Raw genomic sequence first — 15,804 nt, 5'->3', positions numbered from 1 at the left:
GCCCAAGCACCTAATGCTTGCCCTCGAGGCTCTACCCAAGGGATTCCTACAAGGTAGGACCTGTGGGATCACTTCTTTTGTTTGTTATTGGCTACCAGCTGCAAATAGAAACTATGCTCAAGTTCAGACATGTGCCTGAAATGGTCATATCAAACACTGAAATCACCGGCATCATGAAGATTCACAAGAAGAACACATTGCATTAAGCTGAAGTGAAGAATGCATTATTGTCTGTGTGGAATAAGACTCGTTTGAACCTTGTTGTCATTGCCATTTGGCCATATTTAATATAAACATTCACCACTGCACTAGTATATGTAATGTATGTGACATTTTAAATACAAAAGGTAATTTTATGCATCTCAGATGAAACCACAGAAGTACCTATGTGAAAGTAGGTGGTGGGTCAAATAAAACAAACAAAAAAGATACAGGAAAACCATTTTACCCTTTATTTGATATTCATTACAAATAAAATCATGTAAACAATTTAAGACAGATGGTGAAAAGATGGTTAGAAAAAATGCACTTGACAGGGAAAGCACATGTAAAGTCACTAACATGCAAACAACAGGCCACAAATCGCAATATTGCTCTTAAGATGTAGACAATGCTTGTAATAAATATGCTCTGGCCACGTCAAACACGTTCATTTATATATTTTCTTTAGTGACTGATCTGTGTCATGCATGTCAGTGTGAAGGTTTCCATTAATCACACAATGTGAACATTTCACAGTACTTTAGATTAAAAAAATACACTAAAATGCTGAAACTGCAGTTAAAGACTGTTGGTGAACTGTCATAATAGAAAGACAAAAGTTACAAAAATACAGCACAATTTTTCAAAACCTAACAAACTGGATTAAACTCTATAACATCACTTGTGCAATACATTACACTTCATTTCATAAAGAGATTTCCAGCATATGCTTCATGTCATATTAACATTCATTTCTTTTCCTGGCTCCAGCCGAAATACCAAAATATGACCAGACCATGCACAGATTTATTTGTGCAGATTTATTAGCTGGTGAAAACTGATGAATAGTGTTATAAGTGTGAGAAAAGTCCTTTGATCTCAGGTTCACTTTGAAGCACTGTTAAGAAATCAATTGGAAACCATTCAGAGTCTCAAATAAAACATCTGTGTTGTTCCTAACATATTTTTCATATGCAGAGTCACACAACTATCCAGATGTGAACGTCTTACTAGTGTGCTGGTTGTAAAGTGATTAGCATGACATTTCCAACATACAGAAATATATTTAAGGGAAATGTTAGCATTCAGAGAAAATTCTGGAGCAAAGCTGAATTTTTATTTAGTTATTTAGTTTCTTCCACAAATGATACTGGATCCAGCTGAATGCTAGATTTAACTGAAAGACATGGACTCTTATTTAGAGGTATATTTGTTAACATCTGTGGTTAAGAAAGGAGTGGGGTTATTTCCAGGATCTACTGCTCTGAACTCGCGCACTGCCTCTACCACTTGTAGACGAACTGTGATGACTTGATGCAGTAGATCGGGCACTGCTGGTTGACATTCGGCTGGACATTCGACCTGCAGTAAACATGGGCCATAGCATTACTTTATGGAAGCAATATGGTAATACTATTATTTTTATTGTTAATAATAATGATAATAATAATAATGATATTAATAACAACAACAACAACAACAACTGGAACAATCAAATAAGTATTTAGCTTCAACCGCAGTAGTCTATGAAATATAAAATACTGCATATGGGACATAAGGTTTTAAATACCGTAATACAGGAACAAAGACCGTTGTTTTAATAGTTTAAAAGGAGAAAATTCTGGAAATGCAGCAAGTGGCTGCCAACTGCTGTGTTCTACAAATTGTATTTCCAGTTGGATTTTAAATCTTTAACAGTGTCTTCTTACTGTTAGAGTTACTGGGGATGAGTATTTCCTCCAGCTGTTCCTGGATCTTGGCCAGCTCGTCTGATGTGAACCGCCACCTCTTCTCTGCTGCCCGTGCTGGATGCTGTGACGCATTGCATTTTTTCCCTTTTGATGACGTAGGAGAGGACAGGCATGAGGCGGGGATGGAGCCTGTTGTCATACCGCTTGGAAATTTCTGAGCGATTACTCTGAGACCTGGCAAGGCAAGACACATGAAGACAAAGGCTTGGTCAAACTAACAGGACAAGCTTAAACTCACTGATTTTGATTATAATTTTGAATTAAAATGAACATAAATCCAACGCCCTTTTTCTGCAGCAGATGAACTGATTTTGTGTCCTCCAAATTTTTACAGAACTTATTTTTAATAATTGTAGACGTTAGTGTTTACATCCCAGAGCTGCTGCAGAAAGGGGCGACGGTGCATTTTGGCCACAGTCTGGAAAACATATATGCTTGGCAGGTTCACACCTGGACACATGTCACATGTTCACTATGAAACAGATTACTTCTAGAGAAAGTACTTTAAAAGGCTCCAGTGATATTAGAGCTTACCTCCACTGAGCATAAACAGATTCTCAAACCCTCGTTCACACATGGTGGTAGCTGTCTGGCTAGCTATTCTCTCATCCTCATCATATACAATGATGATCTTCCCTGGGGCATTTTTCTACACCGCTGGTGGGTTAAGGTACAGTCAGTAGTTAAGTGTTGCTATTCACATTTGTAACATGAAAGATTAACAGCTGCCGAATTTGTGATGTGACTATAAAAGGATACGTATTCCAGCACTTCTTTGGTGTAGGGGTTCATTGTCCGAGATAGCATGGCAATGGGAAAACTGTGTGCTGCATGAAAGACAGACAACTGAAATTAAAAATGTCATTTTTTTGTACAAGGAGTTCAATGATCCAGCTTCATGTTTACCTACCGCTAATGATGTGGCAGCAGTCATACTCGTCACGATCTCTCACATCCAGCAGCAGGTAGGGGCAATCGGTGTAGGGCCTGTCAGTTGGCTCTGGGCTGGACACCAACTCACTTGCCATCTTTTGATTGTTCCTGTCTATATTCAGCTCTCCCACACCACTAATGACACTGAAAGGTCAAAGATTGGAGAGCCTCAGACTGTCTGCAGCTTCTTGCATTTTATATTGTAGTTTTTCTGAGTCTGGCAACTGTCACATTTATAACTCAGGGATGCTAAAGAACTGAGTATCCAACATATGAAAATAACGGATAATTTAATTGTAAGATCGAAGGTATATATTGTGTGGACAGAGCACATTATTATCTGTACACTGAGGCAAAGACTAAAACCTGATACTGACACTATACTTTTTTCCTGATGTGATTCACCCAGTTCACCCACCCGACACCCTCTACAGTTAATTTTAGTCTAACACGGGCTACAAATCATTTCCACTCATTTAACTTCTCCTGACATATGACTATAAAAGCCTGGTGACAGCAGTGTTGAGTCAATATAGTAGAGTAGTCACTTTGTCTCATAAAGGACAGAAGGCCTAATGAGAGTTTGTCAAACAGCGCATCACAAGTTTAACCCAGTGCTGCCCTTATTTCTGTCTCCATCTGTCCCCAAGCACAGGGTGACGTATGCTCCAAAGGGCTCCCATTACAATGGCAGTCTGTCCCCTTCAGAGAGGCCACTGATAGAATTACACCTGTGGGATTCCTATTTAAAGTGCACGATGATGATAATGATGATAATTGGAGAGTATGGGATGCTAAGAACAGAGTGAGGGAGGTCATTAGGTGTGAAATAAACAGGGATGTAGGGTTTTTGGACAAACAGATGCCCTTAGGTGCAAAAAGCATGTTGTATGTAAACAGATAATGAACATTGGGTGTAAGTTTCAGGTGTGCTTGGGGTTAATGTAGCGATTGTTATGTGCTGGGTGTGACAGAGGCTGATAATGTAACGCAGGTTGGCTGTCAACAAACTCTCTTTGTATCGTTCTACAAAACACTTCCCAGAAGAAAAATTTAGGATGTTGTGGAAAATGTAAACAACGACATAAGTCAATATTTAAATCACTTGAAAATCACTTAAAATGGAGGCATCAAAGGACAACAAACCTATCACTTTAAAAAAAAAATGTGTCAGTGCAATCCTTTGCATGTTTTTGTTTCTGCTATTTCTGTATCTCATCCGTCACCTTATTGTGTCCCCAGAAACACATCAGTTTTATTTTGGAATGTTTTAGCTTCCGACGCATTTTTCTTTTTATTTCTGTTGTTTCATTCAACTTTTGCTATTTTTTTTTCTACTTCCGTTGTGTTTTATTCAACTTATGTTGTGTTTTGTGTGCTTTTTCAATGTTTTGTTGCAGTCCATTTGACCTCTCAAGGCCACCATAGAAAGTTCAATTCTCAAGACTTTATAAGCCATCTATTAACCATGAAATACATGTGGGTAGACATCAAAAGACATCTTGAAATGGGTGAACTCACAATGTAATACCCATCCAGATCTGATCTATCTGCTAGTGCAGTTGCAAATACAAATTAGACTCCTGGAAAAAGAAAATTGACTTCATATAGAAGTCAGATACTGCATCGAGAAAGTTTCAAAATCTTTAAAAAGGAAATACAATAATGATATTTACTGTTGCCTTAGGATACATTTTAATATAAACAGTAATAATAATAGTAAATGTTGTCATAATAAAGTTTGTCTGTCCAAATACAAATAGTATGGTATACTCTGTAAAGGTTTATGGAGTGCTGTAAATGACCTTAGAAGAGTTGACCTAGCAGTGTAGCAGACTTCATTGTCGTCTCCTGTCTCCTGACAGTCTGGCAGGACTGATGTCAGCAAAGAGCCATTGGTGTGTTCAGACGCGAACTCTGAGTCTCCTCCAGACTCCAACCGCAGACCATCTACAAATCAATAACCATACATTACAATACACTGTCAGCTACTGTCAGTAAGTCATGCTAAGTGAACAAGTAATTCTGACTGCAACTATTACCTTCTGGACTGTGAGATTCACTATCTTTCTCATTTTCATTCAGGTCGGAAACAGAGGCCACCTGCAGTATCTGGTGTGGAAAAGAACATTTTGAAGATAAAGGAGAAGAAAATTTTTTAAACAAAATTATAAATGAAAGTGTAACAAAAGAAATACACATCCTGAAGCTTGTGGAAAATAAAAGAAGAAATATCAATAAACAGAGAGCCATTTGTTTAATCACCATCTATCACCAGGATCAAGTTGGTTGGTAGACTTTCCACTGATTGCAACACCAAACTTACAGAATGTTACAGTTCTGGAAAAAGTCAATTTTCATGCTTACCAGTTGTGCAAATGTTGTCACTTTTAATCGTTTGAAGATTTCATCTTTTCGATACCTGTAATCTTAAATGGAAAGAAAACAAATGCATGAATCTAATATATATGCAACGCTGAAAACCATCAGTCTTGATGATAGCTGCTTTCTTTGAATAACCCTTGAAGATGAACGTAAATGCTTCCTGTGAAGTCTAATGTAATTGATAAGTGTGAACCAAAGAGTATAATAGTTAGCCACTGCGTGCAGCCTTAGTAGATCAAATTCACCTGGGTCTATCAGGTCCTGTATTTCTTTATCCCCTTCCATTGCTCCACAGAGGCTACGTCCACACTAGCCCGGATAGATTTGAAAACGGCGTTTTCGTCTGAAAACGCCCCGCATCCACACTAGCGTTTTCAGTCATTTTCACAGAGTTGTGCATCCACATTGAAATGGCCGAAAACGCCTACGTTCCAGTATTGCGCATGCGTGAAACACAAGACAATTCAGCCTGCCTCATTTCTGTTTGTCATTTATTTACTTTGCGGCTCTTTGAAATGTTCCGGCAAAATGTTGAGGAAAAGCACCAAGTTTTTTTCAATGAACTAACAATGAGGTGGAGTTGTTGCTGTGCGTAACACAAAAGTACAAAGTTGTAAAAGCGAGTGAGAGTTAAAGAATTTGAAGAAAAGCTATCTGGAGCATGTACAGACTGATATTAATGTTTAATAGGGCTGTCAAAATTGAGAGCAAACAAAACATCTGCCCTCCGCTATCTTAGTTTAATTGGCCACATGACTGCATCACATGACTAAAATGTGTCATCGTTTTCAAAAAGTCTTCGTTTTTGCTGTGACGCGAAAGCACCGTCTTCAAATGTATGCGTTTTCGAGAGCGTTTTCAAAATGCTGCATTTTCCTTCAGCAAAAACGCCATCTCAGTGTGGATGGGAAGCCAAAACGGAGAGAAAATGATGCGTTTTCAAATGAAAAAACGCATTAGTGTGGACATAGCCAGAGCCACAACTCTAACGTGTCTGTTCCTATTCTACCTTACCACTAAAGCTACCACCCCAGTGCTCAAATCAAACTGCTCAGCCTGTTTTTATCAGTGCAGCTAATGCTGGTATTATTACCATTCAGACCTCAGTAATTCACACTCTGACAAAAGACCCTTGCTGGCACCTTGCCAGTATGTCCCTTAAGACTGGGTTCAGTCCCGCAGAGGAAAAAATGTGAACAGTGGTACAATCTGCTTCAGAGAATGGAGGGATCAGTGTCTCTTATCCCTGAGAAATCAGAAGGAAAAAAAATCACTGTCCACAAATTTGATTTATTAAACTGGGATATATCAATAGGTTAGCAGCTCACTCTTACCTTTTGACAGTACACAGAGAGCAAGGAGACACCCATTGATCATTAAGAAATTGGGAGTGCCAGGTTGGGAAATCTTGCCTTGAATGTACAGTAAACAGGTCTTGTGCACTTAAGGAAAGTGCATGGATCTTAGAGTTCTGCCAAGGTGTTTTATTTGAGCCACGTTTTCACTTTATAAAGAAAATACCTCATTTGTAAGTTGCCAGAAGGCTGAACTGATGTTACATGACCAATAGTCAAAAGTAGCAGGCTAGCAGACCAGTGGGCAGAACAACTGTTTTGTACTACTTGGGTCAAAAATGTTGCCATTGTCAAGTATCTTTTAGGAAGACACTGAAACTGTAAAAAGAATCGATTTTTATTGTAACTGGTGAGAAAGATAAAGTATAGATCTCGGTTATAGAAAATAAAAGAGTAAGGAATAAGTATAGTTGGTTATCTCCTAAGAGAGCTGTTATTTTTGATGCAGCTGTGTGGGAGGTGGCACAAGGGGGCGGTACATTAAACAGGGATTTTGTACTATTATGACCAGCTGCCTGGAGGAACAGATGTTTTGTGTTTCACTTAGGCCCAGTGGAGTAAGCAGGTGCACACCTCAGTCCATGAGGGTGTTGGCGTGCAGAGTACTTGTGTGCAGGAACACTGATATGTAAGTTTTAGGACTGAGAGTGACTGGTAGTCATTAAGAAGCCAGATAAATGTATCAGAGCATTAATGATCCGCGTTTAATACCTTTTTGTTGTTCTTTTATTGGGTGTTTGTTTGTCCAGAAAGGCTTTTGCATGGATGCTTGTTTTCATGGTTTGCAGTCAAAAGGATCACATATGGAATCATTCAGAGTGCTTTTAATATTGATGCACACTGCTGTTATGAGAACGCTTATAAGGATACTGCAAGCACGAAATTCTTAAAGACAGGTTACTCACTTTTTTTAATCTCCTCCAGTCTTTCCATATACTTCGTGAGACTACATCCTGGGAAATAAACCGTGACATTAACATGTATAAGGAAGTTAAAGAGCATTCAAACTGTGTGTCAAAATAAGCTACACAGTCACGTAAATCTTGCACATGTACCTGTGTCAAGCCTCGTTTTCACATGCTCATACTTTGCGTTTTTCGGTATCTTTTTCTTCATGTACTGCAGGGAGAAAAGAACGACACGTTAGCGTTAGCTGTGATAGCTTAAACGCAAATCGTACAGTCTAGAATAAAGAGCACCTTTTCAATAGTAGTGAGTAATCTAGCTAATGCTGTCATTTTAACAGGTGCACTACCGTTGATATGGTAACACTGACACCAATATAGCCGACTAGCTACCTCTTTGGAAGGGCTACATTAGTTTTTGTTGCTCATGCTGTAGCCGCATTAAGTTAATGAATTTTTCGACAGTGCAGTAATGCCACTTAGCGTGTAAATAAAATAACTAGTGCTGTTTTTCTTCCCCAACGTTACCTCTGCGTTGCCGATGCTCCGATTCAGCGACATCTTTTTAAACCGCAATATCAAAAGTCCAGTTTCAAGGTTAACAATCTCAGTTTTGATTCGTCAATGTTTTTTCCCGGACCAATCAGGTAAGGTTATACTCTGGCGCTCTGTAGACATAGTGGTTTGGCTAGTTGCTTAGCAGCCAAAGACGCTCCACCCATGTCATGGCGCGTTCGGGTCTCGTTTTTTTAGGTTAAAAGCGCAACACAATTACAGTTTGCAGAATATTTCCGTGGTTTGTGAATTTGGTATGTTCTACCCGATATTTTTACGCAGTCTTTCCTCTTTGTTGTTTAACACAATATGCTATGCTCGTTTTTTATATTTGTACGACACTTTATTGACCTTGAAATAACAGTAAGCCCTTAAATCCTTAATAGGACACCAGAGTTTGAATAGAATGATTCAGTAATAATAGCAATACTATTTTGTTCACTTTGAGTGATTTTTCTGTATTTGTGAATGGTTTCTGTGCTTAAGTATTATCTTGTAAAGATGGTTTCCAGTGAAGATTTTTACGTTTACCATTTTAACATGTGTCATGAATGCAACACCAGTCTTTGCTACAGAACACGGGTTGTTTTTTGTTTTCGTTTTAGCTTCACGCTGCAGATGAAAGGTGCAATTCTGTTATGCGTTTAACGAAACTCATTGTTTATTTTTGACCTCGGAAACCATAAAGTACGACGTGAATTCAGCTTACTGAAAAAAAGTGTTGAGCTATTATATCTGAGTTCGATAAGCCAGGTCTGAACGAGTTGCTGGACGCGCAGTGCTGTGTTGACAGTCATGGAGGTGCAGATGAGCGGGTTAGTTCAAATTTCCTTCAGACAACTTTAGCACTTTTACTCAACACACACAATGGCGTCTGTTATGGTAAGTATATTTGTTTTAAAACTTGCGTTAAAAGAAATGTGCGAAACTTTGTGTACATAACGTCATATGGCGCTAATATTAGCCGAGTCGGCAAGTTTCTTTTAGCTACGTCTGCTAAGAGGATTTACTGATTGGGCTGTCACACGGGGTCCTCTATATTAACTTATTAAAGCATCGCTTACACCTGCCTTTCTTCAGCTTCGCCAAGCGTAATGTTTGTAGTGTCGGACGACCACGCAGCAAAGCAGGGAGGTAAAGACTACCACGCTTATCCAGCAGTAGACTTGAGTCTGAGCAAGTTGGCCCTAACGACACGAAAAGAGTGAAAGTATTCATGAAGCAGAGCAACGCCAGAGTGTCATTCGAAAATCAAAGTCAAATGTTTTACTATAATCGCTGAGTTTTCCTAGTTCGAAGAAGTTAGAATTGATTTATTGTTTACACAGCCTACTTTCCTGTCAAGATGATTTTTTTTAAACATTGCACGCAGATTTTTCTACACTAATTGAGCTTTGTAATTGAAGGAGGATCCTACGTTGGAGAGGCACTTTAAGGGACACAAAGATGCTGTCACTTGTGCAGACTTCAATCCGAACCGCAAACAACTGGGTAACCCTTACTTTTCAAATGTAGATATGCTTTTAACATCATGCATATATTTGCTCTAGTCTTGTGTCATTCTTTTGACCTTGAAATAACGTTATAAAAAAGAGAAAGAGCATGTTGACATTGCTAGGTATTTCAAATTTTTATTGATAATATTTGAACTAAAATGAACAGATTTAAGCTATTTTTTAGAACTAGGCAAGTAATATTGAAACCACCTATCCTGTGTTCCAAAAAGGGCTGTTTTAATGGGTGGACATTTAACCTGCAAGTGTCCAATTTTTCCAATGTTTTTGCATTATTTCTCTAACAAAGGCCATCTGTACTGATTGTACTGACGGGAGTTTTATGATCTATTTTTTGTTTGAAATGTCTCCATGTGTCTTTGTTACCTTTTGTCCCTCCAGCCTCAGGGTCATTAGATAAAAACTTGATGATATGGAATTTGGCTCCCAAAGCGAGGGCCTTTCAATTTGTTGGGCACCAGGATGTGATCACTGGGGTGCAATTCTCTCCATCTGGCAATCTGGTGGCTTCTTCTTCCAAGGACAGAACAGTCAGACTGTGGACACCTTCAATGTAAGCATCAGTCACTTTATCCAAGACATGTTTAACCTGTGAATTAAAACTCGGTCCAATAACATGCAGTTTGGTGTATAAATTAATGTCTTGCCGAGATTTGGCAACAAAAATAAAATGGCTGTATTTGGTTATTTTCTGTGCATCTCATAGGAAAGGCGAGTCGACAGTGTTCAAAGCCCACACAGCTGCTGTACGCAGTGTTGCCTTCTCCCATGATGGCCAGAGACTGGTGACAGCATCAGATGACAAGTCTGTTAAAGTGTGGAGTGTTCACCGACAGTGCTTCATCTACTCCCTCAATCAGCACACTAACTGGGTGCGCTGTGCTAGGTACCAAAGAGCACATAAATCCCTATAGTCTATTTTCATGCAGTTGTGTTATAACTTACTTGACATTTGGTTTGTATGTTTGAGCTCGTTTGAATTTCCAATATAGTCAAAGAAGTTAATATGTTACATAGAGTTGTGATTAAAAGTTTACATACAGCTCATTGGCATAAATCTCAGCAAACCTTTTAGTCTTTTAGTGATTTCTTTGAACTGTTCTTTTTCCCAATCCACTCAGGGTTAGAGAAGACCAATATTTATTTGAATGTCATTCAGAAAGTTGCACATCAACCAGATATTTTTAGTAGTCATCAACAAAGATGTTTCACCACTCTTCCTGAGTTCATTTAAATTGCTTTTTTTTTGCACAGACCTGGATTTTTAGGGGAAGGTGACAACTTTTCAGTTGTGTGAGGTCGTGACTTAATGTTGGCCTGCTTTATCCATTCCAAAACCAGCTTTGTTGTGTGTTTGCAATCATTTTCCTGTTGGAATACCTAATTGCGGAGTTGCAGAAATTGGAGGTAGCCCCCCTTCTTCATTTTTTACTTTTATCTACTTTTTGCAGTCTAAGAGTACAACCGGCAGCAAAACGGCCCCATAGCAGGATGATACCACCACCATGCTTGTGCAAAATTGTTTGAACTGAGGATTTTGGAATCTGCAGTTGTGTAGAAATGGATCCATGACATTCTCATTGGATCTTAACTTGGACTTTTCCCATTGTTCTTAATATTGATCAGTTCAATAAGTGCTGTCAAAAAAGTCCAGTTGTAGTTAACAGGTAAGTTAATAGGTTTTGGTCTTTTTAAGTTAGAAAACATTGTAGAACCTTCAGCATCCCCTTATTAAAATATTTAAGTGATTGGGTGTATATATTTAAGCCTGTATGTGTACTTCTGTACACTTAAAAATGAATCCAAAATAAATGTATACTCAGTTCTGGTTTTTTGCCTTAATTTAATCTGTTTGCTGTACAATCATTCCACCCTGGAAAAAGAATAGTTCAAAGCAGACATTAAAAACCCAGAATTGAGAGTATTGAGGAAAAACATTGAGCAAACGTCTGATCATAACTGTATAAACAACTCACTGATCAACTGAGTGTTTGTAACTATATGAGTGTGAAACAGCACAGTACTGCAAAAAGTGGATTTGGACTTTTTCTGTATTGTCGTTGTGTGTTTATTTCCTGTAGATTTTCTCCGGATGGCAGAATCATAGCTTCCTGTGGGGATGACCGGACTGTCCGGCTTTGGGACACATCTACCAAACACTGCATCAACTGTTTGACCGACTGTGGAGGGTAAAATCTCTCCAAAAACTGATCTAGTGTTCTCTTTTCTCAGTATGTTTCATATAAGTTTTGTGCATCAGTTACTTGAAATTCAAAATTCAATTTGTTGTGTTAATACAGTCACATTTTCTCTTTGACGAATTTTGCGCATACACTTTTCAAAAATGTATTAAGCTGCATATTTTTCTTAATGAAGCGATATCCCGATTTGAGGATATTGGTTGTGTTTGAAAATTTAGAAGCTGGATTGTAAAGTGGTAAAAGGCCAGAACATCATTAGATGTAATTTGATGTGAAAACTAACTCACCTATTTTTGCTCTCCTATTCATGGCCACTGATTGACTTCTTTTTTTGTTTTTGTTTTTTAAACCCCAGATCAGCGACATTTGTTGATTTCAACTCCAGTGGTACCTGTATTGCATCGTCAGGAGCTGACAGTACTTTGAAAATCTGGGATTTACGGACCAACAAGCTTATTCAGCATTATCGTGGTACGATAATGCTTTTTTTTTTTTTTTTTTTTCATCTTGTGTAAACAAGTGTCTAAAATATCCTACAGTTAAGACTTTAATTGCATTCCTAGATTACTAGGTATACAATTAATTCACCTAATTTAAGTTTTCATTTAAAATTCAATTTTATATGTGTATTTTTGTGGTTGTGGCTTATTTTTTGTACAATTGGATCAGTTCATAGTGCAGGAATCAACAGTTTTTCCTTCCACCCATCCAACAACTATATGATAAGTGGTTCAAATGATGGCACTATTAAGATATTGGACCTGTTGGAAGGGCATCTGATTTACACTCTTCATGGGCACAAGGTGATGCTTAAAGAAATGTCCACTTTATTAGTTCTTCATAGTGTTTGATTGTAGTCTTTGACATTCTTTAATATATTTTATTAGGGTGCTGTGATCACTGTGGCCTTTTCCAGGGCTGGAGATGTCTTTGCCTCAGGAGGAGCTGACAGTCAGGTTCTGCACGATGACTGAACAATGAATTACCCAAATCATTCGAGGTCATATCTTTACTGTTGGAAAATGTGCTGAATTTGGGTCATGTGGTTGCATCTTGGTTGCTTAGGTGCTGCTGTGGAAGACTAACTTTGACAGCAGGTCATATCAGGATGTCTTACTTCAACACAGCCGGAGGTCGACACCAGATCCCCCACCCCACCTGTCTGACATTCATCCCAGGGGACCACACCTTCATCACCCACAGCCTACAGCCATTCAGGTCAGTCTTGTTTCACTTCATTAATACTAACGTACCATCAAAACTCTGTGCTATTAAACATTTTTTTTAGGCATTTGCCATTTCGATATAAACAGCAGATGTAAACATTTAAAGATCGTACTTTGTTTGGAAGGCACAGTGCTTGCTGTCTGTGAAGGTTCTCAGTTATCCAGGTCATCGTAGTCAAAGGAGCTTGCAAAGAAAGGCGTCTGGACTTCTTTAAGTTACTTGAAGACGTTTCACCTCTCATCCGAGAAGCTTCTTCAGTTCTAAGGTCAAATGGTGGAGAGTCCCAGATTATCTGGGACTCTCCACCCTTAAGTAACTTAAAGAAGTCCAGACGCCTTTCTTTGCAAGCTCCTTTGACTGCTTGCTGCTTAATTACATGTTTTGTTGCCAGGTCAGTCCAGCAGTAAAAGACACCAGATCAACTGAGCCACATGTCATACAGCTGGGACAGTCTGTCCATGGCAACATGGTAAGCTAATGCAGATTTCAACACATCTAAACCGTAGGATATTTAGTTGGGTGTCTATGTAGATTATTATTTAGTGTGTGCATAAAAATGACTTGAAACACAAAAATATTGAAGTACAGAAACAGCAATATTTAACTACTACTCAAGATACTGATGAAAAATGTTCTTATAGTGTCTATGAGAACATTTTATAGACGACTTAAACTAATCCATACTTGTATGATTTGGAGGGGATGGTCGTATCACCACCAGGTGGCAGTGCAGACCAGTGTTTAGTTTTGAAATCCTGAAGCTTTTCTAAAACTTGCTACAGTGGATGTTAAGGATGCTGTGATGTATATCATTGTTTTATTTATTTTTGCTTTGTGTTTACGATTAGAATGACTGTAAACTGTTCATAAACAGGCTGTAGTGTAATGGGTGCAGTGTACACAAATACTGTAAGTAGACAAAGTAGGTTAATATCATGATTAAAAATGAACTGTAGATTAGATGGAGGCTTCCTGATTGTGATGGCTGCATACCAGTTTGATAAGCGTGAAAATCATGGGCCAAAGTGAAATGTCTCCTCTTTAATGTTTGTCTTAGGATTCCTCAATTCTGTTTACTTTCAGTCTGTTTGCCTCATAATGTTATCCAAATTTGGATTTTTGTCATTAATAACATACAGCCACTAGCTGTGTTTGCCATTCAGTGGTTCTGTCAGATACGTGGATACATTTTTGTTCGCTGCAGGGCACTTTTTGCCACCATATATGTATCGCTCCACCTTTTTCAGCTGTCCTGTTTACGTTTATTTTTTTCCCTCTCTTGTTAATCCCACTTTATTTTTTCATGTTTTTAGTCCTGTGATATATTGTTGTTCCGAGGCTCATGTGGGTCATTGACCAAGCCTTGAACTAGAGTAGAAAATCATGTGTCAAGGTATCCACTTACTTCATAAACACACATCCGGCATAAATGGGAAGAAATGTTAATGAAGATGAGTAGTAATGCACATTTTCACAGAACTGAGACAGACTGATTTTGATTTGATTGTGCGGCAAAATACCTCATCCACTGTTACGTCAAAGACTGCACAGTGCTTGATTTTAAATCGAGGCTTTAGATTATTGTGAGAATTGGATGTGGATTTCAAACAGAATAGTTTAAAGGCAGGAAATTTAATTTCTAGACTAGAATCCAAGAATATGACTCTTCCTCAATCCTCTGAATCCATTGCATGCATTATTATGCACTAGTTTTAATCACTGCACCATGATGTCACCCAAAATTTATACATGTACGTCAGTTTTATCGTTGCCAAAAATGGCAAGATGAATGAATGTCACACACAGACACAGCTTCCGACTTATTATAATATATCATCACTTTTCAGTGGCTTCTGCAGGTTGTCTTTGCATGAATGCATGTGCATATTTATGAGCATTGAATGAGCATTTACAGTGTGTGAATGTACTAGTGATTTCCCAGTTGTTTGTGTGTGTTTGTGGTCGTGCTCCAGGGGTTTGTACATGACATGAGTCACTAGTACTGTGTGTGTGTGTATAATGTGTGTGAGGGTCATTCCTGTTTAAATTGGTTCAGAGCAGGGAGCCCTCAGTGCTACTCCTCCTGTCAGCTCTCATCTCCTGATAGCCATCTCTTAGAAACCTCATCTTTCCTCCCCCTCTGCCTTTTCCTCTTTTCCTCTCGTCTTCCCTTCTGGTTAGTTTCTTTGGTCTCTCACTGTTGTAGATGTCCTCAGAGAGATTTCTCTTCCGCTCTGTGTCCATGTTTCCCCTTCATCGCCCTAATGGTAAAAACGAAAATAGAGAGAACGAGAGAGAGAGAGTGAGAGAAAACGACTGGGACATGCAAGTTGCCTGAGGTGGCTACATGGGTGGCCCCATGGGAAGGTTGCTATACTGTGGCCTTCCTGCTGCCATTGGTAACCTCCCTGTCTATAATTTAGGGCCATCTCCTCTTATCACTTATGCTTTATTAGCTTTTTTGACTAATGGCCTTTAAACCTGCTAGTATTCACTTTGGTTTGCTTTTATTCTGAGTGTGTATTAGTTCCCTGGAGAGAATCTGACTGAGCTGCAAACATTCAAATGTGAATAACATTGTTGTTTTCCCCTCTTTCGAAATATTTTTTTTAACTGGTGAAAATGTTTGTAGTTTTGCAAAAGTGTTTACAAAACTATACAATTCTGCATGATTACCTTCAGGATGTTTGTATGGAAGTGCAGGTGTCAGTAATGACATGATGACTCTCCTGGGGCATCAGCTGTTTTGTCTTCCTCTTTTACATGACTAATTCTGA

The 15,804-nt window shown here is 38.6% G+C and overlaps 2 protein-coding genes across 6 annotated transcripts in view; one reads left to right on the top strand and one right to left on the bottom strand.

The window, feature by feature from the left end:
• Window positions 1-429: 429 nt before the first annotated feature.
• cep41 (centrosomal protein 41) lies at window positions 430-8,188 on the bottom strand. 2 transcript variants are annotated; one of them, XM_084934250.1, is made up of 11 exons: window positions 8,059-8,188; window positions 7,681-7,744; window positions 7,531-7,578; window positions 5,253-5,314; window positions 4,928-4,997; window positions 4,691-4,835; window positions 2,863-3,029; window positions 2,712-2,779; window positions 2,487-2,601; window positions 1,911-2,126; window positions 430-1,563 (listed from the first exon to the last, which is right to left on the bottom strand). In XM_084934250.1, the coding sequence occupies exons 1-11, from the start codon at window positions 8,089-8,091 to the stop codon at window positions 1,445-1,447; spliced, it is 1,107 nt and encodes a 368-aa protein (XP_084790376.1). In that variant the 5' UTR covers window positions 8,092-8,188; the 3' UTR covers window positions 430-1,444. The 2 variants fall into 2 exon arrangements, with proteins under 2 accessions (XP_084790376.1, XP_084790377.1); XM_084934251.1 differs by having other exon boundaries at window positions 4,706-4,835.
• A 405-nt stretch (window positions 8,189-8,593) lies between these two features.
• Window positions 8,594-15,804, top strand: part of poc1b (POC1 centriolar protein B) — a 36,444-nt gene continuing 29,233 nt past the window's right edge. The window contains exons 1-10 of one of the 4 annotated variants that reach the window (XM_084934248.1): window positions 8,597-8,900; window positions 9,492-9,576; window positions 9,981-10,152; window positions 10,306-10,485; window positions 11,681-11,788; window positions 12,156-12,271; window positions 12,470-12,603; window positions 12,688-12,756; window positions 12,866-13,018; window positions 13,419-13,496. In XM_084934248.1, coding sequence (XP_084790374.1) covers window positions 10,007-10,152; window positions 10,306-10,485; window positions 11,681-11,788; window positions 12,156-12,271; window positions 12,470-12,603; window positions 12,688-12,756; window positions 12,866-13,018; window positions 13,419-13,496 — 984 coding nt within the window. In that variant the 5' untranslated portion in view covers window positions 8,597-8,900; window positions 9,492-9,576; window positions 9,981-10,006. Of the gene's footprint in view, window positions 8,968-9,018; window positions 9,220-9,491; window positions 9,577-9,980; window positions 10,153-10,305; window positions 10,486-11,680; window positions 11,789-12,155; window positions 12,272-12,469; window positions 12,604-12,687; window positions 12,757-12,865; window positions 13,019-13,418; window positions 13,497-15,804 lie in introns of those variants that run through there. The other 3 variants (XM_084934245.1, XM_084934247.1, XM_084934246.1) reach the window with 3 other exon arrangements.

Source organism: Perissodus microlepis, chromosome 7 (assembly GCF_051167445.1).
Source record: "Perissodus microlepis isolate ML-2025 ecotype Zambia chromosome 7, ASM5116744v1, whole genome shotgun sequence".
NCBI classification, from domain to species: Eukaryota; Metazoa; Chordata; class Actinopteri; order Cichliformes; family Cichlidae; genus Perissodus; species Perissodus microlepis.
Note: the sequence above shows the minus strand (reverse complement) of the source record. Positions and strands in the feature narration are given on the sequence as shown.